This window comes from Malus domestica, chromosome 17 (assembly GCF_042453785.1).
Source record: "Malus domestica chromosome 17, GDT2T_hap1".
Lineage (NCBI taxonomy): Eukaryota > Viridiplantae > Streptophyta > Magnoliopsida > Rosales > Rosaceae > Malus > Malus domestica.
In genome coordinates, this window is record NC_091677.1 from 1941629 (window position 1) to 1960494 (window position 18866).

The 18866-nt window shown below is 37.0% G+C and overlaps 2 protein-coding genes and 1 long non-coding RNA gene across 8 annotated transcripts in view; 1 reads left to right on the forward strand and 2 right to left on the reverse strand.

Moving 5' to 3' along the window:
* Positions 1-856: 856 nt before the first annotated feature.
* LOC103432026 (protein CONTINUOUS VASCULAR RING 1-like) overlaps positions 857-18866 on the reverse strand; it is a 39316-nt gene continuing 21306 nt past the window's right edge. Inside the window, exons 2-4 of one of the 3 annotated variants that reach the window (XR_011578270.1) lie at positions 1963-2017; positions 1544-1830; positions 857-1156 (exon numbers count right to left, since the gene is read on the reverse strand). Coding sequence is in view for 1 of the 3 variants with exons in the window: in XM_070817485.1 (XP_070673586.1) it covers positions 1758-1830; positions 1963-2017; positions 2918-3026 (237 nt within the window). In the remaining 2 variants the exon portion in view is untranslated. Of the gene's footprint in view, positions 1831-1962; positions 2018-2917; positions 3027-18866 lie in introns of all 3 variants that reach the window. The other 2 variants (XM_070817485.1, XR_011578269.1) reach the window with 2 other exon arrangements.
* LOC139193672 (uncharacterized) lies at positions 8445-11493 on the reverse strand. The gene is made up of 3 exons (XR_011578032.1): positions 10411-11493; positions 10153-10264; positions 8445-8735 (listed from the first exon to the last, which is right to left on the reverse strand). It is a non-coding gene; the product is annotated as an uncharacterized lncRNA (long non-coding RNA).
* On the forward strand, positions 11835-17300 carry LOC103417037 (disease resistance protein RPV1). 4 transcript variants are annotated; one of them, XM_070817456.1, is made up of 7 exons: positions 11887-12464; positions 12553-12595; positions 12865-13384; positions 13671-14769; positions 15015-15296; positions 15420-15983; positions 16106-17300. In XM_070817456.1, the coding sequence occupies exons 2-7, from the start codon at positions 12571-12573 to the stop codon at positions 16511-16513; spliced, it is 2898 nt and encodes a 965-aa protein (XP_070673557.1). In that variant the 5' UTR covers positions 11887-12464; positions 12553-12570; the 3' UTR covers positions 16514-17300. The 4 variants fall into 4 exon arrangements, with proteins under 4 accessions (XP_070673558.1, XP_070673557.1, XP_070673555.1 ...); XM_070817454.1 differs by having other exon boundaries at positions 11888-12464; positions 12547-12595; XM_070817455.1 differs by having other exon boundaries at positions 11888-12459; positions 12546-12595.

Here is an 18866-nt window from a genome sequence, read left to right on the forward strand (position 1 = left end):
ATGCGTGTAGAGAGACTAGCGGTTTCTCTTTCTGTGTCACCGACAAGCTCTCATTTTTTGGGTCTAACTATATAGTTAGACAGGCTTCTAAGGTGGGAAGGGGGCTTGATTTTCACTATGGCACTAGCCCTCTCATCTCAACAAGCTCTCAAATATGTACGACCTATTTTTTAACTAGCAGCAAAAACTACTCGCTGTTTTGACAATTGCATGAATAACATATAAATTATTACTCTACACAAAAATGAAAACAAAATAAAATAAAGGGAAATTTCATTTAAATGGGAATGCTTTACACTTAACTTTCTGTTTTTCCCTTAAATAAAGAGAATTACAAGTATAAAACTAAAACAAAACAACAATTACACTCAAAAGATGTAATTAAAACTTTGAACAACACTCACCCGACGGTGCCAACAACTGGGTTCGATTTCGGCCGTCATCCAAAGAAAGTCGCCGTATACTCTCTCTCCATCAACCTTGAAGGATAGCAAGATTAAGTCCATTTGTAGCGGTTTTTAAGGAAAGCGATTTTAAAACATTTTTTAAGCCTCTTACATACTCTTGTTTAATTATGACCGTTGATTCTGTTTAATTTATTCAATCTAATGAACATAAATAAAGAGGGATGTGTGAAAAACTATTGATTTATTGGATTCAAAATTATAATTTGAATTCGGGACCAAATTTTTTATTGGGATCAAATCTTTCGAGGATTTGTATTGACTGGATTTAGAAATTGCGGAACCCAATGGGATTTGGAAATTGCAGTTCGAATGGGCATAGGGAGGCTGCTGCAAGCTTCCGAATCTATATGGTGCCTGGGTATTAAGCTGCTGTAGGGTTTCATATTAAATTTAAGAGAAAGGAATTATACCTTGTATGTATTGAATGAATGAATACTCTGAGTTACAACAGTTACATATATATATATAGACAAGGCTATCTTAGTCACTAAGTAAGTTAACTACTAAACTTAACTTCTTAGCAACCTAATCTACGTACACTTGTCAATATCTGAAACATCTAATATATCTTTACAAAATGCACCCAACGTTTTCTAGTCAAATGCACGTTCTCATTTTACCAGCGTAACCATACTTAATAGTCAACACCGGACATTACATAATCAAGTTACTTTTAACCATACTTCGGGCTGGTTTGGTATTGCTGTACTTTGAAAAAAAACTGATGTGAGAATAAACGGCTGTACTGTGAGAATAAGCGGCTGTGAAATAAATCAGCAAAGCGTTTGGTAAACTTTTTTGTAAAAGTGCTTTTGGAAAAAAAAAAAAAAAGCAGTCTGATAGTGGGTCTTTTCATTAAAGGAGCACTGTAGCTCCGTGTGCTTTGAAAAAAAAACCAGTTTTCCAAAGCTGCAAATAGCAGCTTCAGCTTTTTCCTTTGATTTCAGCTTATTCTCACAGCAGCTTCCAAAATAAGCCCTTTTTTTTTTCAGTTTACCAAACACCTAAAACCCTCACAGCTTTTTTTCATAGGTGCTTTTTTTTTAAGCACCTCACTCCCAAACTAGGTCTTAAACAGATAACATACCGCATAGATGATAAATACAACTTCATGGAGATAAAAGCAACTCTTTTCTGTCTCTAGTTAAATCTATCATTTTCAGGTTTGGGACATGGTAGGTAAATTCAAGCTAGGGGCTCAAGTCTATTCATCCCTAAGCTTACTCACCAATTCCCTCCCGTACGGATAAATTTGGTCTCATAACATACTTGGTGTTGACCAGGAACACATCACCAATGTAATGATGGTTTGTGGGAACATAAACACAACTCTTCATCTCCAGAATAGCTCTTCAAAATAATTCTGGTGACAAGGAGAAATAAAGTCACCATTACAAACAGTCTGAAAAACCAATTACGTTTAAAAGCACAACCTGTACAACATCATTTCATCTGTTGTGTTCTCGTTTTTCAAAATGAAAAGTTATTAGCATACCTCAAGGACAACGGATGAAGTGATGAACCCGAATGCATGTTCACAAATCCAGGACCTAACATGTATATGGATGATGAAAGTTCAGTTATACATTGTAAAACCAAAACAAAGCAGAACCACTGAAAACGTATGTTTTGACTGTAAACCAAGCATTATTTAATGAATGTGAAAGAAGCATGTAGTGTCATATGATGCATTACCGGTATATTTCGTGTCTAAATCCAACATTGACCATACCGTATGCGAAGTTAATAAATTAGAGTCCTAGTGTCTGATGTACTAAATGCAGTTTGCACATGTACTCTGCAGGTTCATTGTCTTTGAGTCTCTCTATGTTACAAGATCAATGTATTAGGTGCTCATAAATTAGTCTTTGGAATTCCAAGTATATTAATGTGAATCTTTCCAGATCCATGTACAAATGAGCTTATAAAAGGAGCTACTTTGTAAGCTTTTGGATTTCCTGCTTATGTGTGAAGCACAGGTTGACTTGGAGTGATTCCAAATTTCCAAGTCAACTTCGGTGTGATGCCAGAATTTATCCAATTGCTCTATTGGAGTGATTCCAATGCACCTTTGGCGTGATGCCAAAGGCCAGAGCGATTCCGGATCTCTCTTTTGTTCCCATCTCTTCTTATTGTTACATACTCTAGGTAAGATATATGGTCACTAGTGCAATCAAAAACCTTTTTCTAACAATTAAGCATCCAAGTTAAAGAAAATCAAACCCCTAGCTTCACCAGCATCTGGATTTCCTTTCTCTCTAAGGATTGAAACTGTCTTTACTAAATTCGGATTATCGCACCAAAATTTGTGTCTAGGATTAGATGAAGAGAGAAAATGGACTAGATACTAAGCTCGGCAACGTCATACCCCAAGACCAATAACTAATGCAAGTTAGAATGTACCAATCAAATAATGGGGTTTAAGGAATGCATTTCAGAATACTTCATACCAAAAATGTTGATTCCAAGTTGAGCATGGATTGGAAAGAAGAAGCTATTCACAAAGTGAATATACCACCACGCTATATAGAAAGTGATCGCTATTGGAAATAGGACACACTGCAATGGAACAAAGAGTGAGCAGCTAATATGATATATATGAGCAAAAAGCAATCTCGAAGAAAGAGAAGGAAGCCTTGATCTCATTAGCTACTGCATTAAACAGATGCATCAAGAAAAATCCACACACACCTGACAAATTAGCGTAAAATTACACGAAATGGGCTCAGTCTAAAACTTATAGGGTGTGTTTGTTTGGGCTCACTAAGTTTCACTGGACTGGACTGGACTATAGTCCAATGTTTGTTTCGCACGGGAATTAAGTTTAATGGGATTAGCCGGTACTCGCTCCGACTAACCCCTTCGCTAAAAGTTCTTAGCGAGAACCCCAATTCTCACGGGATTGCTAAGCCCTTCTTTGAGAGCGTTGCTCGTTCCTCATTCTTGGTCGTCTTTCTCGTCGGTCCTCCTCCTCGCTGATCCTCCTCGCTCGTCCTACTCCCTCGTCCTGCTCGTCCTCATCTGGTAAATTCCAAATCCGACGACCTATTTCTATGATTTTGTTTTGTAGATTGTGAAATTATTATTGGGTTCTGATCGATTTTGTTGTTTTGGGTTCAAAATCTATGACATTATTAATGGGTTCTGATTGATTCCTCGTATAATCCTTTTATTTATGATATACCTTCTTATAATTTGAAGAAATCAAAATCAGTTATGATTTCAATGTTCGATCTTTTGATCTACCATTATTTTCCATATATTAAGTGAATTCTCTAGCCCCCTTGCCTATTTGGACAGTCTAGTTTGAGATGATATAGTAGTTGATAGCTGTGAGTGCATCAGTCATTTTTAATGTCCACTGGGATTGCAGTTTTGTTGTAGCTTTGTATAATCGTGATACAATATGATGCTTTTACCATTGCCATTGCATTAGTTTCATCTGGTCCCATAGGGTCACAGGGTTAACTTAGTTGTTCGGTTGATGTTTGCGAGAAAATGGTGTTATCCTTGTTGTTCAGAAATAATTTTGAATTTTGATTAGAAAGATTGTCAATTTTTGTGGATAATTTTAGTTTTTTTTCTTCAATTTTATGGTTTTGAGCACAGTATCAGCATCCCTTCCTTTCACCATATAGTATGTACTTGTGGCACAAGAGAAGTACCAAGTATCGTGTAGGTCCTTACCGATGCTTGTTCTCTCAACGAACACAACTATATATATATATATATTTGGTGGTGAGGATTTACTTCTATGAGGTATTTCGTTATCTAATTTCTTCAAAGTGGTGGTGTTACTAGGTTTGCCAGATCCTCAGGGATGCAGCCACTAGTTACAACATGATTATAGTTTTCTATTAAGTAGAATCATCATTTCTAGGTGTAGCGCCTTTTTGAGCTTTGATTGTGAAAGAGGAAATTTTCCTCTGTAACTTGTTAGAAATAGTCTAGTTGTGATTGTGACTATGTATTGTATCTAACACTTGTGGCTTTTACTTGTTCGTTCACACCTCATTTTGTTATTTTATTGTGTTGGATTGGCGGTCCATTTTTTACTGGTACCATGCATGTAGAGGCTTCCTTATTGGTAATGTAAGTAGGAATTGGTATGCTATGTTGAGGTTGGAGCTCTTGTCTTGTTTCGTTATGTGTCTAAAATTCGTGAGTGAGTGTGAGATGAGTGAGTGGGTGTGAAATGGTTGGCCATTCATGTCTGATCTTGGTTTTCAACACCTCTAGGCATTTGAACTCAGATTTCTGTCTTTAAGTATATGCATTCTTCAGATGCTTACTTAAAACCAACTTAGTGAAAATGATTCAATGTTAACGGTTGATCTCATTTTCTTTTAAACAGTTTGATTCGAATTTGATTTAAAGAGGAAACAACGCTTTTGAGCATTTCGTCTCTTGACTTCCTAAGGTTAATTGTTTCTTGTTATCAGACATACTAGAAAGGTCGACATATAAAAGATAAATACAATAAAGGTTAACAACTATTTAGAAACTTTCCCTATATTGGACAATCTCAGTGTTGACTTGTTGTGAAGTGACCTAGAACAAGCCAATGATCGGTACTCTTGTGTTCGCATAGGGTAAGCTTTTGTTTGTGCCTTTTGATCTTGTTAGGAAATAGAAAGGAATTATAAATATGCAAATTAAAAAGGAATAGATTCTATTGAATAAGTTTACAACTAAATGAATCCAAAGCCTTTGCTCTAAAAATATTGTGCTATTGTTGAGACCCCTGCTGATTCTATTGATGGAGTTTCGGTTACATATTTTCACATAAAGCAATATACTTAAGACTAGGACAACATGAAGTTTTGCATCTTTGTTTATTTCTCTGAGTTTACTTCTTTTGATATAGTTGCCTTGTTTCATGCTTACTTCTTTTGTCTAAAGCTTAATTATGATGTCCAGTGGAAGTGTTAAGTTTTCTGGGCATGTGCTTTCACCTTCTATGTATGTAACAGGGACTTTTGTTGGTATACATGGAAATAAGACTCATTAGCATTCCTGAATTTTGTGAGACGGGAGTTGTTGTTGTGTTAAACTTGGGGAATCTTGAATGTCGTACATTCAGTGTGTGTGTATGCAGTATGTGTGCAGTGTGTGTGTGTGCAGTGTGTGTGTGTATGCAGTGTGTGTGTGTGCAGTGAGTGTGAGTGTGTGCAGTGTGTGTGTGCAGTGTGTGTGTGTGTGCAGTGAGTGTGTGTATGCAGTGTGTGTGTGTGTGTGCAGTGAGTGTGAGTGTGTGCAGTGAGTGTGAGTGTGTGTGCAGTGTGTATGCAGTGTTGGTGAAAGTGATATTGGAGGTGAAAATTTTGTTTCTTCAATGAACCAACAAAGCCAACAAAGCACCCCATCTGAAAATAGCCAAAGAAAGAGGAAAAGAGCTGTGGGAAGTTCAAGTGATGGAACCGAGGCAATTATCAGTGGACTGAAAGATTTTTATGTTGAAAGTGGGAAGAGGATGCAAATGGTAACTGAAGCTTTAGTTCAAGGTACTGCAGATCATACTGACATAGCTAATGAACTTGAAGAAATGGGTCTCTCTCCTATGGATCAAATTGATGCATTGTCTCTTATTTTGGATAAACCAAAAAATGTGGGAGTGTTCAGGGCAATCAAACCGGAACTCAAGAAAGTGTTCGTCCAAAGGCTTTTAAGCGACAACGCAAGCGGATGAGGATTTTGGCTAATGTTAACATGGATGTATTTTATTAACGTTAACATGGATGTATTTTATTAATCATACAATCTTATGTTATGACTTATAACTTAGTTTTGCACTAGTATTTTGGCTTATGTTAACTAGCCATTTTGTAAATTATAGAGATCTATTTTGGCTAATGTTAACTAATGTTAACTAGGATTTTCTAAATTATGGAGATCTTATGTACTTGTATTTGTTGAAGTTGCATGTATTGGCCATTATTATGGCGCGTTTACTAATCCGTAATCAAATTGAGAGGAATCGGATTGAGGGGGAATTTGATTGAGGAGGAATTGAAATGAGGTGGAATCAGAATCAGATTCTTGTTGAAATTGTTTACTAAAACTGTCTGGAATCGGAATACAATTCCATAAAGCTGTTTACTAATTCAGCAGAATCGGAATATAAACCAGTATGATTACTAAAATGCCCTTGTCCCAAATCAAATATTTTATATACTTTTTTTTTAATAAAATTTGATATAGTATATAATAGTAACAAACTGATTTTGCATTGAGTAACAAACTGATTCTGCATGAAGTAACAAATTGATTCTGCATTGAGTAACAAACTGATTCTGCATGAAGTAACAAACTGATTATGCATTGAGTAACAAAATGATTCTGCATGTATTTAGGAGTTACTTTAGATCGATTGAATTTACTCTAGGTCGACTGATAAATAAAATGGGTCGACTGATAAACAGAATGGGTCGATAAATAGAATGGGTCGACTGATAAATAGAATGGGTCGACTGATAAAGGCAACAGTCAACCCTTTTACACAGAATTAGTTCAATACATAAGCCGACTAAAGTAATTGGGTCGACTGATAAATAGAATGGGTCGACTGATAAATAGAATGGGTCGACTGATAAAGGCAACAATCAGCCCTAGTTCAATACATAAGCCGACTGAAGTAATTGGGTCGACTGATAAATAGAATGGGTCGACTGATAAATAGAATGGGTCGACTGATAAAGGCAACAGTCAGCCCTTTTACACATAATCAGTTTAAGTAAAGCATTAACTTTAACATTTCCATCCTAAATTTTTTTTCTGGACTTTTACACTACGACCCCTTGTGCTAAGATTCCTGGCTCCGCCACTGGTTGTGCATAATGTGAATGAGCATAGAATTATGCTTAATGAGCAAGAAGGACATGGAAAGAAATTGTTAGGAGCATTTTCAGTCTTAACTCTTCAAGCTACATTTGCAAATTAAACCCAATTCTATTAGCAGGTAATAGAAACAAAACAATTGTCAATTTTTTTTAAGATTCATAATATACATGGCAAAAATATGCTCCAATTAACCCATATCATGAGATTTGTAGCATTACTCTATTACACAATGGCAAAAATTTGTAGTCCTAGTCTAAGCAAACACAAATCTGGTGAACAGTACTGTTTTTCTTATCCTGCTTCTTAGTCCGAGACTGCACCAAACGCTTCACTAAGTTAGTCCAGCTTAGTCCAGTCTAAGCCAGTCCAGCTTAGTCTCGGCAACTAGTCCAGTCCGAGACAGTCCGGCGCAACAAACGCACCCTAAGGGTGCGTTTGTTGCACCGGACTGTCTCGGACTGGACTAGCTGTAGGGACTAAGCTGGACTGGCTTAGACTAGACTAAGCTGGACTAGCTTAGTGAAGTGTTTGGTGCAGTGTCGGACTAAAAAGCAGGATAATGAAAACAGTACTGTCACCAGTTTAGTGTTTGCTCAAAGTATGACTACATTATTGTTCTATTTTAATTGTTTTTTTATTAAGGATATTATTAAAATTAATAATATTGGATGAGAGTGAGACTCAATAAAAATACAAAAACCAAATTTTCTTGCCAACGAAAGAAATATACATGATTCAAGAGTAGCATTGTTCCAAACATCAATATAACAAAATGTTCTCCCAACAATCGACAGGGTTCAAGATGCTTTCTTAATTATTCACCTTTGGATTAAAGTTGTAGATTAAAGTTAAAGGTGTTGGTTTATACTTGTATTTGAGTAGAACGAAAATTGATGTCGGACAAGTTCAATTTTTTACTCAATTGTGAAATAATTACTTGGAATTGCTCTTGTATGTATAAGCCAATTTCAGTCCATACCATGACAATTGCATTCAATCCCAATACCACAATGATGCGAGGCACAATGACAAATAGATAGCTGCATATTAATCATTGCTACATTTGGATTTCCTAGCACATAAATTGGCTTGCTCCATCTAGTTTGAAGAAAACTAGTAACAATATGCAAAAGGAAGAGATCATGAACAATTTTGATATAAACATCTTAGTACTAAACTTTCATACAAATTTTACAGCTTCATCAACTTGCTTGATTGAAATTTTCTGACAATACAAAGTAAAAAATAAAACCTTTGATTGTTCTCCAATTAATTATACTTGTAACTATTTTTTTTCTAATTTATTTCAATTGACATAATAACCTCTCATGTGATGGATTTATGACTCCGTCACTTGGTAATGTGACATTTACACGCACTGAGACTTTCTTCCTGAATTTGGTGGCGTCTAGGACAAACGGGTAAAACCTGTAAGAAGAAAGATTGATGGAGAGGTTGAAAATATAGTGTGAATAGAACATTCAAGTCCTGTAAATATGCATGAAACCCAAAAACGATCAAAGAATTAAACGAGGAAAGTTAGGCATACGAACATGGAGAAATCAATCGAAATTGGACCATATAATACCGTATATAATAATGCTTGAAAAGCAAGTTAAACATGGAAAACATATTTTCTCATAAATTTGGTTCAACAGTTGTTGGATGGGTGACCAAATTGATATGTGAATGATGGAAAATCATAGCTAGCTGTAAATGATGTGCTCAACAAAGCCCATACACAAGGACGATATGATAGTCGGCATGGACATTAAAATGTTGAACACAATTCAAGTAACGACGTGTATTAACTATTTAACTTCACAAGAAAGATATGCAGGCTCAAACATGCTGAATCACCAACTTCAATATTGCAACGCAATGGGTATATCAGGACACATAAGTCGAGCAGAACCATCAAAATGAATCAAAACACATAGCAGCAAGTGGTACAGGATGTGAATTACTTAAGCAAACCCACCACAGTAATAGCTATAAGAAAAGATCATTGCCTATGCCTCAACTACAAACGATAACAAAGAACCCAACAAGTTTGGCACAATAACTTTCATATGTTAACAAGACTATAGTTACATTACAGTAAAAGGACCGAATACAAACTTCCTAATAAGAAATACCCTTGACGTTACAAGAAAATGCAGTGCATGGAGTTCCTAGTATTCAAAATCGGGTAGCTCTTTTACAATACACACCCACGTATTCCCCATACAAAATACGAAAGAGCCTCCCTATCTCCATGAGTTAGGCAGACAGATTATGGCTTAAGCCTACAACAGAGCAAATATCTCAAATTATGCATCAAATCTTTATATTTTTCAGAAAAAGATTCAAATGGAATCAAGATCCCCAGGTTCAAATGGCCTAATCCTAACCCATTATAGCTAACCTGGCTTCATCATAAAGCAAAACCAACCAATGGTAGAGATCTCAAATTATGAAAACTATTTGAAAAGGTTAAAATGGAATCAATATCCCCAGGTTCCCACACCAGGAGAGACAAACTCTAAAATTTAACAGATGGAATTCAGATACCCAGGTTCAAATGGAATCAAGATCCCTAGGTTCCCACTTGCCCGACATTAAATTTAACAGATTGACAAACTCTAACGCGTAAACCTTAACTAAATCGCATTATACAACCTGCAAAAACTCAACTTAGATTCTAAAATTCAACACCTTTCAATAAACCCAGATTCCATAAATAAATAAAAAATAAATAAACAGAAGGAAAAAATTCAGATACATAAAAAAGTCATCTTAAAAACATTAGTGCAAATTCAAAAGAACCAGAGTAAGAGTGAGAGACAGAGACAGAGAGGGTTACTTCGACTGGGATCGAACAGGGGAATATGAGGGGTGGTTTGGTTGGAGTGTTCTTGAGAGGTCGCCTGAGAAGAAGGTGGAGGAGCAGGGCGAGCAGGATCTGCAATTTGACCCTAAAAATCAAAACTCTAATTTGTTCAACTACAGAGGTATATTATTGAAAATTTCTCAAACCCAAAACAAATAAATCAAATAAAGCTCAGTAATATCACGATCTGCAAAACAAATTGAAGAAATAAATCGAAGATTCGAAGTTTACCAGGCAAGAGGAGCAGATAAGGGCGAGCAAGATGCAGATGAAGGCAAGCAAGACGCAGAGATGAGGGTGAAGAGGACGAGGATGAGGGAGCAGGGCAAGCAGGGAGCGATGGCGACAACTCTCTCTCTCGCAGGATGAGCGAGGTTTTCTCTCGCGAAAGGTCTTGCGAGTCCGGCCGAATTTGGGGTTCTCGGCTAAGAACTCCTAGCGAAGCCATTAATCCGAGCGAGTCCCATTTAATCCCATTAAACCTAATCCTGGTGCAGAACAAACAAGGGACTACAATCTAGTCCAATCCAGTCCCCCCTAATCCGGTCAAACAAACGGGCCCTAAGGGCCCGTTTGTTTGGCTTCGCTAAACATCCTTGGACTAGACTGGACTGTAATCCGGTGTTTGTTTCACACGGGGACAACGTTTAATGAGACTCGCTCCGACTGAGTCCGACTAACAGCTTCGCTAGAGGGTCTTAGCGAGACCCCCGAAATTGGGCGGACTGCTAAGACCACACTACTACGCTTCACTCCTACCTGTTTCGTCCTCCCATCTGCCTCTTCCTCGCGTTCCACAACCCATTTCCAACCCAGATCTTGCAAAATCTGCCTCTTCCGCTTCGTCCTCCCATCTGCCTCTTCCTCTCATCCTCCCATCTGCCTCTTCCTCACCTCTGCCTCTTCCTCTGCAACACCCTTTAATCACCGCTCATATCTGAAACAAAGCTCCACCTACTGCCCAAACCTCAAAATCCAACCACAAAAATTTTATAAAAAAAAAGGCGAAAAAATAACTACAAAGTCCAACCCAAAATTCAAAATCCACCCATTGCCAGAAAATTATGAGATGACTTTGTTGGCGGAGAAGGCAACACATGTATCAGAGGAAGGAGAGAGATCCGAAATTTTTTGGCAAAAAAAGGATAAAGAAGGTGGAAATTCTTAACAGTGGCAAGAGGGTGAAGAGGGTGAAGAGGATGAGCTTGTTTTGAAGGATTTGGGATGAACTTTACACATGCGTTTCGCAGAAAAAGATGGAGGAAAGAAGAAATGGGGCTGAGCCAGAGGTAGAAGAAAAAAGAAGATGGTTCTGGAGGGGCGTCTGTTTGGAGTAAAGTAAAAGAGGAATAAATATGCATTAAAAAACATAAAATATTATTATATAAACATTAAATAATATAAAATATTACTATTTATGCATTAATTAATATAATATTATAGTTTATTAATTGTTCTGCTTTTTAGTCCGACACTGCACCAAACGTTTCACTAAGTTAGTCCAGCTTAGTCTAGTCTAAGCCAATCCAGCTTAGTCCCTGAAGCTAATCCAGTCCGAGATAATCCGGTGCAACAAACGCACCCTAAGAGTATTATAAGGCACTAATCTCTTCTCTTATGTATAAAGCCGGAGGCCAGTTTTGGTGTCACCGGCTTCGACAAAATTAATTGGACAAAACTGTCTCTCAGCCAAAAAAAATCAAAAGCAGGAAAAATGAATGCATAAAATAATTCAAGGGTAATTTTGTAAATTTAATTTTTAATAATATCCTGCCTCTTCAATCAGTCTACAGTTTCACCGCTTTCCTCCTCCACCGGTTCATTCTCGCTCGGTCCTTTCTGCTTCTGTCATTCTCTCTCTAAAAGATTCTGCCTTCTCTCTAAAAGTCGTCTCTCTCCTCCTTCCGCCATACCCAAGCTTTTCTCTGTCGGTTTGCTTTCTTGTTTCTGCTTTTCCCTTTTGCTCCCTGCTGCAGATCAGCAGCTGCACTGCTGTTCTTCCTCTCCTTCTCCTTAGTTCTTCCACTCCAAAAACTTCATTTTAACTTTTTCATACGGCAACGAAATCGCGCAAGGTCGGAGCCTATAGATTCGTATCAGAACCTCTTCCATCTGATATGACACCCACACCTCAAAATCAACTGTGCTCAAAGATTCGATCCTAGAACAGTGACGGTTTTTTGGCGGAGTTTTGCTGATTCCGCCCAATCCCGCCGGAATTTGGTCTCGGCCCAAGAGAGAAAGTTGATCCTCTCCTGACGATCTTTCTACCTATACTTGAGTTCGTTGAGTGAACTGAAAGTGTTATGTTTTTTTTTTTTAGTTTTTGGTTTGTGGGTTTTTAATTTTTTTGATTTTTTTGTGCAAGTAAAGGAAGAACCCAGAAGCGATATGTTCACTGTTCAGCAGCTAATAGGTATGCCTAAGACCTCTTGCTGGTTGCGACAATCTCCAGTTTCTTACTCTATTTCTCTCTCTCTCTCTCTCTCTCCATAGTACCAGTACATGTATAAACAGATGTATACATCCATAAACAAACATGCATATTCTCATTTGTTGGATGTATATGGACAGTCTGCGGATGTTTGACTAACAAAACAAAGCCAAGTTAACATTTCTTTTGCAATTTTTTAATTTGTTTCTCTCAAATTGATAGTTTTTATTCATTTGGATACCGCCATGCAGCCCATGAAGCCTCCGTTTCGTTCTCCTCCAAGTCAAAACTTTGGAATTACGACTTGTTCTTGAGCTTCAGAGGTGAAGACACGCGCAACGGCTTCACAGGCCACCTGCACGCGGCATTTAAAGACAGGGGATACCAGGCTTATATGGATGAGGACGATCTAAAAAGAGGGGAAGAAATAAAAAAGGAACTGTTCCGGGAAATTGAAGGGTCGAGGATCTCCATCATCGTCTTCTCAAAGAGGTATGCGGATTCAAGTTGGTGCCTTGACGAGCTGGTGAAGATCATGGAGTGCAGATCCAAACTGGGGCGACATGTTTTGCCAATATTCTATCATGTTGATCCTTCACATGTCAGGAAGCAGGATGGAGTTTTAGCCAAAGCATTTCAGAAGCACAAAAAGAGCATCAGTAAAGTAAAAGATGGCACGAAACGTGAAGCTAAACGAGAAAGTGTAAAGCAGTGGAGAAAGGCTCTTACAGAAGCTGCGAACTTGTCTGGCCACCATATCACTGATAATGGGTAATCATTCAGCTGCTTTTCAAGATTTGAATTTTTTTAGTGAATGAGTTAAATCTCTCATATAATTAACATGTTTAATTGACATTTTACAGAAGCTAAACATTAATTAGCATGCTTAATTAATACACCTTAATTTCTCATATCAAACCAAACCGTAATTGGAGTTTAATTAATGAATGACTTTCGTTCTTTTATTCAAGTTGGTCACAAAATCACATACTAGCTAGTAGCTAGTTAGTGTGTGTGTATATATATATCATTGAGTCCCGCTAATGTCAATTTTCAGGCGTGAAGCAGAGTTTATTAGAGAAATTGTTGACAAGATTATTACGGAATGGCTTCCGAGCACAAACGAACTAGATGTGGCCAAGTACCCGGTTGGAATCAATTCTCGCATTCATGATATTATCAGTCATCTTTCAAGTGGTGGATCAAATGTTCTCATGGTTGGAATTTGGGGTATGGGTGGATTGGGTAAAACAACAGCTGCCAAAGCTATTTATAACCAAATTCATCACATGTTCCAATTCAAAAGTTTCCTTCATGATGTTAGCAACACTGCAAATAAACATGATCTAGTTTATTTGCAAAAAAAAATTATTTCTGACATCTTGAAAAAGGAGTTTGACATAAGCAGTGTTGCTGAAGGTATCAGTCGGATAAAAGATCAATTTTCACATAGAAGGGTACTTGTCATCATGGACAACATAGATGGAGTGGACCAACTGAATGCAATAGCTGGAAATCACAATTGGTTTGGTCCTGGAAGTAGAATTATCATAACGACACGAGATGAACATTTACTAAAGCAAGGGAAAGTGAATAAGACATATCTGGCCCAAGAATTGAATAAAGAAGAAGCTCTGGAGCTCTTGAGTTGGCATGCCTTTGAAAATCGACGGCCTAAAGAAGAAGGATATCTCGAACTCTCAAAAAAGGTTGTTTCTTACTGTGGAGGTTTGCCACTAGCCCTTGAAGTTTTAGGTTCTTTTTTGTTTACAAGACCCATAGAAGAGTGGCAAAGCCAATTGGACAAATTGAAAGGAACTCCTAAAGGAGAAATAATAAAACAACTAAGAATAAGCTTCGAAGGGCTAGATAATACACAAAAGGCTATATTCCTGGACATATCTTGTTTCTTTATTAGAAAGGACAAGGACTATGTTGCAAAAGTATTAGATGGATGTGGATTTTCTGCAACAATAGGAATCAGTGTCCTTCGTGAACGATGCCTTGTAACCGTTGAGCAGAACAAGTTGAATATGCATGACTTGCTTCGAGAAATGGCCAGAGTAATCATTTCTGAAAAATCCCCTGGTCACCCTGAAAAATGGAGTAGGTTGTGGGATGATCGAGATGTCATCAATGTGTTGACAAATAAATCTGTAAGTCTATTCCCAGTAAATTTTTGGATTAATCAATCGTACAAGAAAAGCATATATGTAATGTCTATTATACCTTTAACAAAATTCATTTGTAATTGGGGTTGCACAAGGAAAGCTTAAATAGCCAACAATAGTACTTGCATATATTCGCCGTAGGTGATTTTGCGTAATGAATTAATAATACTTGTAAACATATGCAAATGATCGGTTTCTTACACATGAATATTATAATCTTTTCTTAACAGGGAACTGAAGAAGTTGAAGGACTTGCTCTACATTTGCCTTATGGTTATGGCAATGCTAGTTTCAGTACAAAAGCATTTGCCAATATGAAAAAACTGAGATTGCTTCAGCTCAACAAAGTAAAGCTCAAAGGAGAATACAAACATCTTCCCAAAGAGTTAATATGGTTGAGTTGGGAAAAATGCCCTTTAAAGTCCATACCAGATGACTTTTTTAATCAAGATAAACTAGTTGTTTTAGAGATGCGGTTAAGCAAACTGGTACAAGTTTGGGAGGGTTCCAAGGTACAATGAATTACACCTGATGATGTTCTGTTTCTATTTATTTTTTGGATTTCTTCTCTTTTGTTTTTTTAATATCTTCATTTTGGATATTAATTTTAATTTTCTTTTGATTTTCTGCAACAGTCGCTTCGTAACTTGAAAACCCTTGATCTCAGCTATTCCTATTCCTTACAGAAATCATTGGACTTCTCACAAGTCCCAAATCTTGAAGAGTTGATATTGGTATTGTGTGAGAGTTTGTCCGAGATTCACCCCTCCATTGGTCATCTTAAAAGACTTTCTTTGGTGAACCTTGAGGGATGCCGTAAGCTTATTTCTCTTCCAAGGGATTTCTATAAATTGAAATCTGTTGAGACTCTTCTTCTTAATGGATGTTTAAAATTCATAGAACTGCATGAGGATATAGGGGAGATGATATCACTGAGAACACTTGAAGCAAAGCAAACAACCATAAGAGAAGTACCACCTTCCATAGTAGGATTGAAGAATCTCACTCGTTTATCCCTTGACCGCTCCAGCTGCGTAGAGCTTAATGGAGAATACAAATGTCTTCCCAAAGAGTTAATATGGTTGCGTTGGTTTGGATGCCCTTTAAAGTCCATACCAGATGACTTTTTTAATCAAGATAAACTAGTTGTTGTAGAGATGCAGTTTAGCCAACTGGTACAAGTTTGGAAGGGTTCCAAGGTACAATGAATTACACCTGATGATGTTCTATTTCTATTTGTTTTTTGGATTTCTTTTCTTTTTTTTAATAACATCTTCATTTCGGATATTAACTTCAATTTTCTTTTGATTTTCTGCAACAGTCGCTACATAACTTGAAAACCCTTGATCTCAGCTATTCCCGTTCCTTACAGAAATCACCGGACTTTTCACAAGTCCCAAATCTTGAAGAGTTGATATTGGTATGGTGTAAGAGTTTGTCCGAGATTCACCCCTCCATTGGTCATCTTAAAAGACTTTCTTTGGTGAACCTTAGAGACTGTAAAAGGCTTATTTCTCTTCCAAGGGATTTCTATAAATTGAAATCTGTTGAGACTCTTCTTCTTAATGGATGTTCAAAATTCAGAGAACTGCATGAGGATATAGGGGAGATGACATCACTGAGAACACTTGAAGCAGAGCAAACAGCCATAAGAGAAGTACCACCTTCCATAGTAAGATTGAAGAATCTCACTCGTTTATCCCTATCAGGTCTGGAAAGTATTCATTAGCCACATTCGATACACGACTTAACCTCTTTAAGGGAATTAGATCTCTCATGTTGCGGATTAGCTGATAATGAAATCCCTAAGGATCTTGGGAGTCTAATTTCTTTACAAGTTTTGGATCTTTCACGGAATGATTTTCATACCCTACCCAGTCTTAGTGGTCTTTCTTGAAACTATGCGGTTAGATAAATGCTTTAACCTTTGTACAATCCCTGATATACCACCAAATGTGAAAGTTCAGCATGAGTAATATCCTGAGGTCGACGCGTGCAATGTTATGTAGGCAGAGAAGATTGGGAGAAGCTTTTACTTTGGAGTTTGAGGTTCTCTGGGGCTCTTGAAGCAGATTCTACAGCCATAAGACAAGTACCACCTTCCATAGTAGGATTGAAGAATCTCACTTTTATCTCTTGAGTTCTGTGCCTGGTCATTTGCCCAAATTACCTGATGATGCAATCCCTAAGGAACTTGGAGGGAATTATGTTCATACCCTACCCAGCCTCAGTAGAGCCTTTCAAAGCTTGGAGGGAATGGATGCATATATCTTCATACAATCCGTGATTTACCAAGAAGTTTGAAATTTCTGTATGCCGTTGATTGCCTTGCATTGGAAACAATGCTCAATTTTTCGGAAATGTCAAATATGAGAGAACTGGAAGCAAGTGATTCTCCCAAATTTCTTGTAGAAATGCTTAGATGTACCCGAATCAATTGTTTGATCTTCTTATCACATTACTTGGAAGCTCAAGCAGAGAAATAAAGCTCTACTCACACCCAAATTTCAAACAAATGAGCGGAAAGTAATACTGAAAATCCAAATTAGCACATTACAAGTCCAAATGAACTGATGCAAAATTGACAAACAAAACAAGACTAAAATCTGAGTTTGCTCCATTAGCCTCAGGAAACACTAAATTAGACAATGTCAAACACAAAATTACAAATTTAATCGCCAAAATCAACCCATAAATCACAATTAACACACACACACGCACTAACATCAATTCGCAACCTATGCAAAAACTTTCAGCTTTTCCCTCGAATTTTCCTCCATTTTCTCAGCAACCAAACACAACACAACACGCAAAGCAATGAAAACAAACAGCAATCAAAACTCACCTCGCGCCCGGTGCGGTAGGAGGAGGAGGAAGACGAGGAGGGTTTGGACGATGCATCTTCGTCGCCGGAGTCCGCCACCGGAATGAGAAGCTCACGATCGCGCTTCTCTGTCTCTGCTATCCGGATTATTACGTGCATATGAGGACTTGAAGGAAATGTTGTGTTTTGTTGTACCGCTAATTAAACAGGGGGCGGATTAATTAATGCTTAATCTCTCATTGTTTCTCAAATTTTTGGCAATGAAATCTTTTTTTTTTTTTTTCAAGGCAATGAAATCTTTAGATAAGAGAGTTGTTGAATATTTATACATACACGCTTCTTAATTAGGAATGTAATTTGGATGGTCTTTTAAATTATTCAACCTCAATTTTGGATTCCTAAGAGTGAATTGGAATGAGCAGAATCGAGCTTAAACTGAAAAATGATAAGAGCGTTTTTCAATGATATGTCAAATTTATAGTGACATCATTAACTTTTAGAAAACACAATTGAGTTTGGCTTTAACTGAAATGTTTTAGTCACATGAAATAGTGGCTTCAATAAGTGCTACCAATTTTGACATTATTTTTGTATTTTCTCTCTTTTTTAAACACCATGCCTACCTATTTCTACCATTAAATTTGAAGTGGTGCTAATGTAGATACATAAATAACTTTTACAAATTAAAAGATCTCATCTTATTGGAGATAGCATTTGTAGATGAACAAAGGGAAGGGAAAAAAAAAGTATTTAAGTTGGTTTTTGTTAAGGGAATGGAAAGACATAAAATGGCTTGGGACTTAGACTTGGACATCTTATTTCCTTATGATTGCAACATTTTTTAAAGTTGAAGTTTGAGGAAGCCTAAAGAAGTTTAAAAGTATGTTTTAAAGTTTGTGTTGAACTTTGAACATCATATAACATAAATTAGACAATATAGACTGAGAAATACTCGCACTGAACACTTCACTTAATATCAAAATACGTCTTTTATGCTGTAAAAGTCACTTCTTTATAATACAAAAGCACATATTGGGTTGTTTGCCAAATAACAAACTACTTCTTTGTAAACGTGCTACTAACAAAAGTGTTTTATAGAGAAGCGCTCTCAAACAACCCAGTATTCGTCTAGTTATATATATATTTCTTCCTAATAATAATGAAATATAGAGAAGTGCTCTCAAACAACCCCTAACAAAGAAATATTGAGATAAGAGAGGTCTTTTTTGGCAATTTGTTTCCCCTTTCAAAATTGATG

Bases quoted from the DNA above. Each gene is read 5' to 3' on its own strand.
- LOC103417037 (XM_070817456.1), top strand. From the start codon at position 12,571: ATGTTCACTGTTCAGCAGCTAATAG. The intron at 15,297-15,419 runs GTACAATGAATT...TTTCTGCAACAG, and splicing joins AAGTTTGGGAGGGTTCCAAG to TCGCTTCGTAACTTGAAAAC. The intron at 15,984-16,105 runs GTACAATGAATT...TTTCTGCAACAG, and splicing joins AAGTTTGGAAGGGTTCCAAG to TCGCTACATAACTTGAAAAC.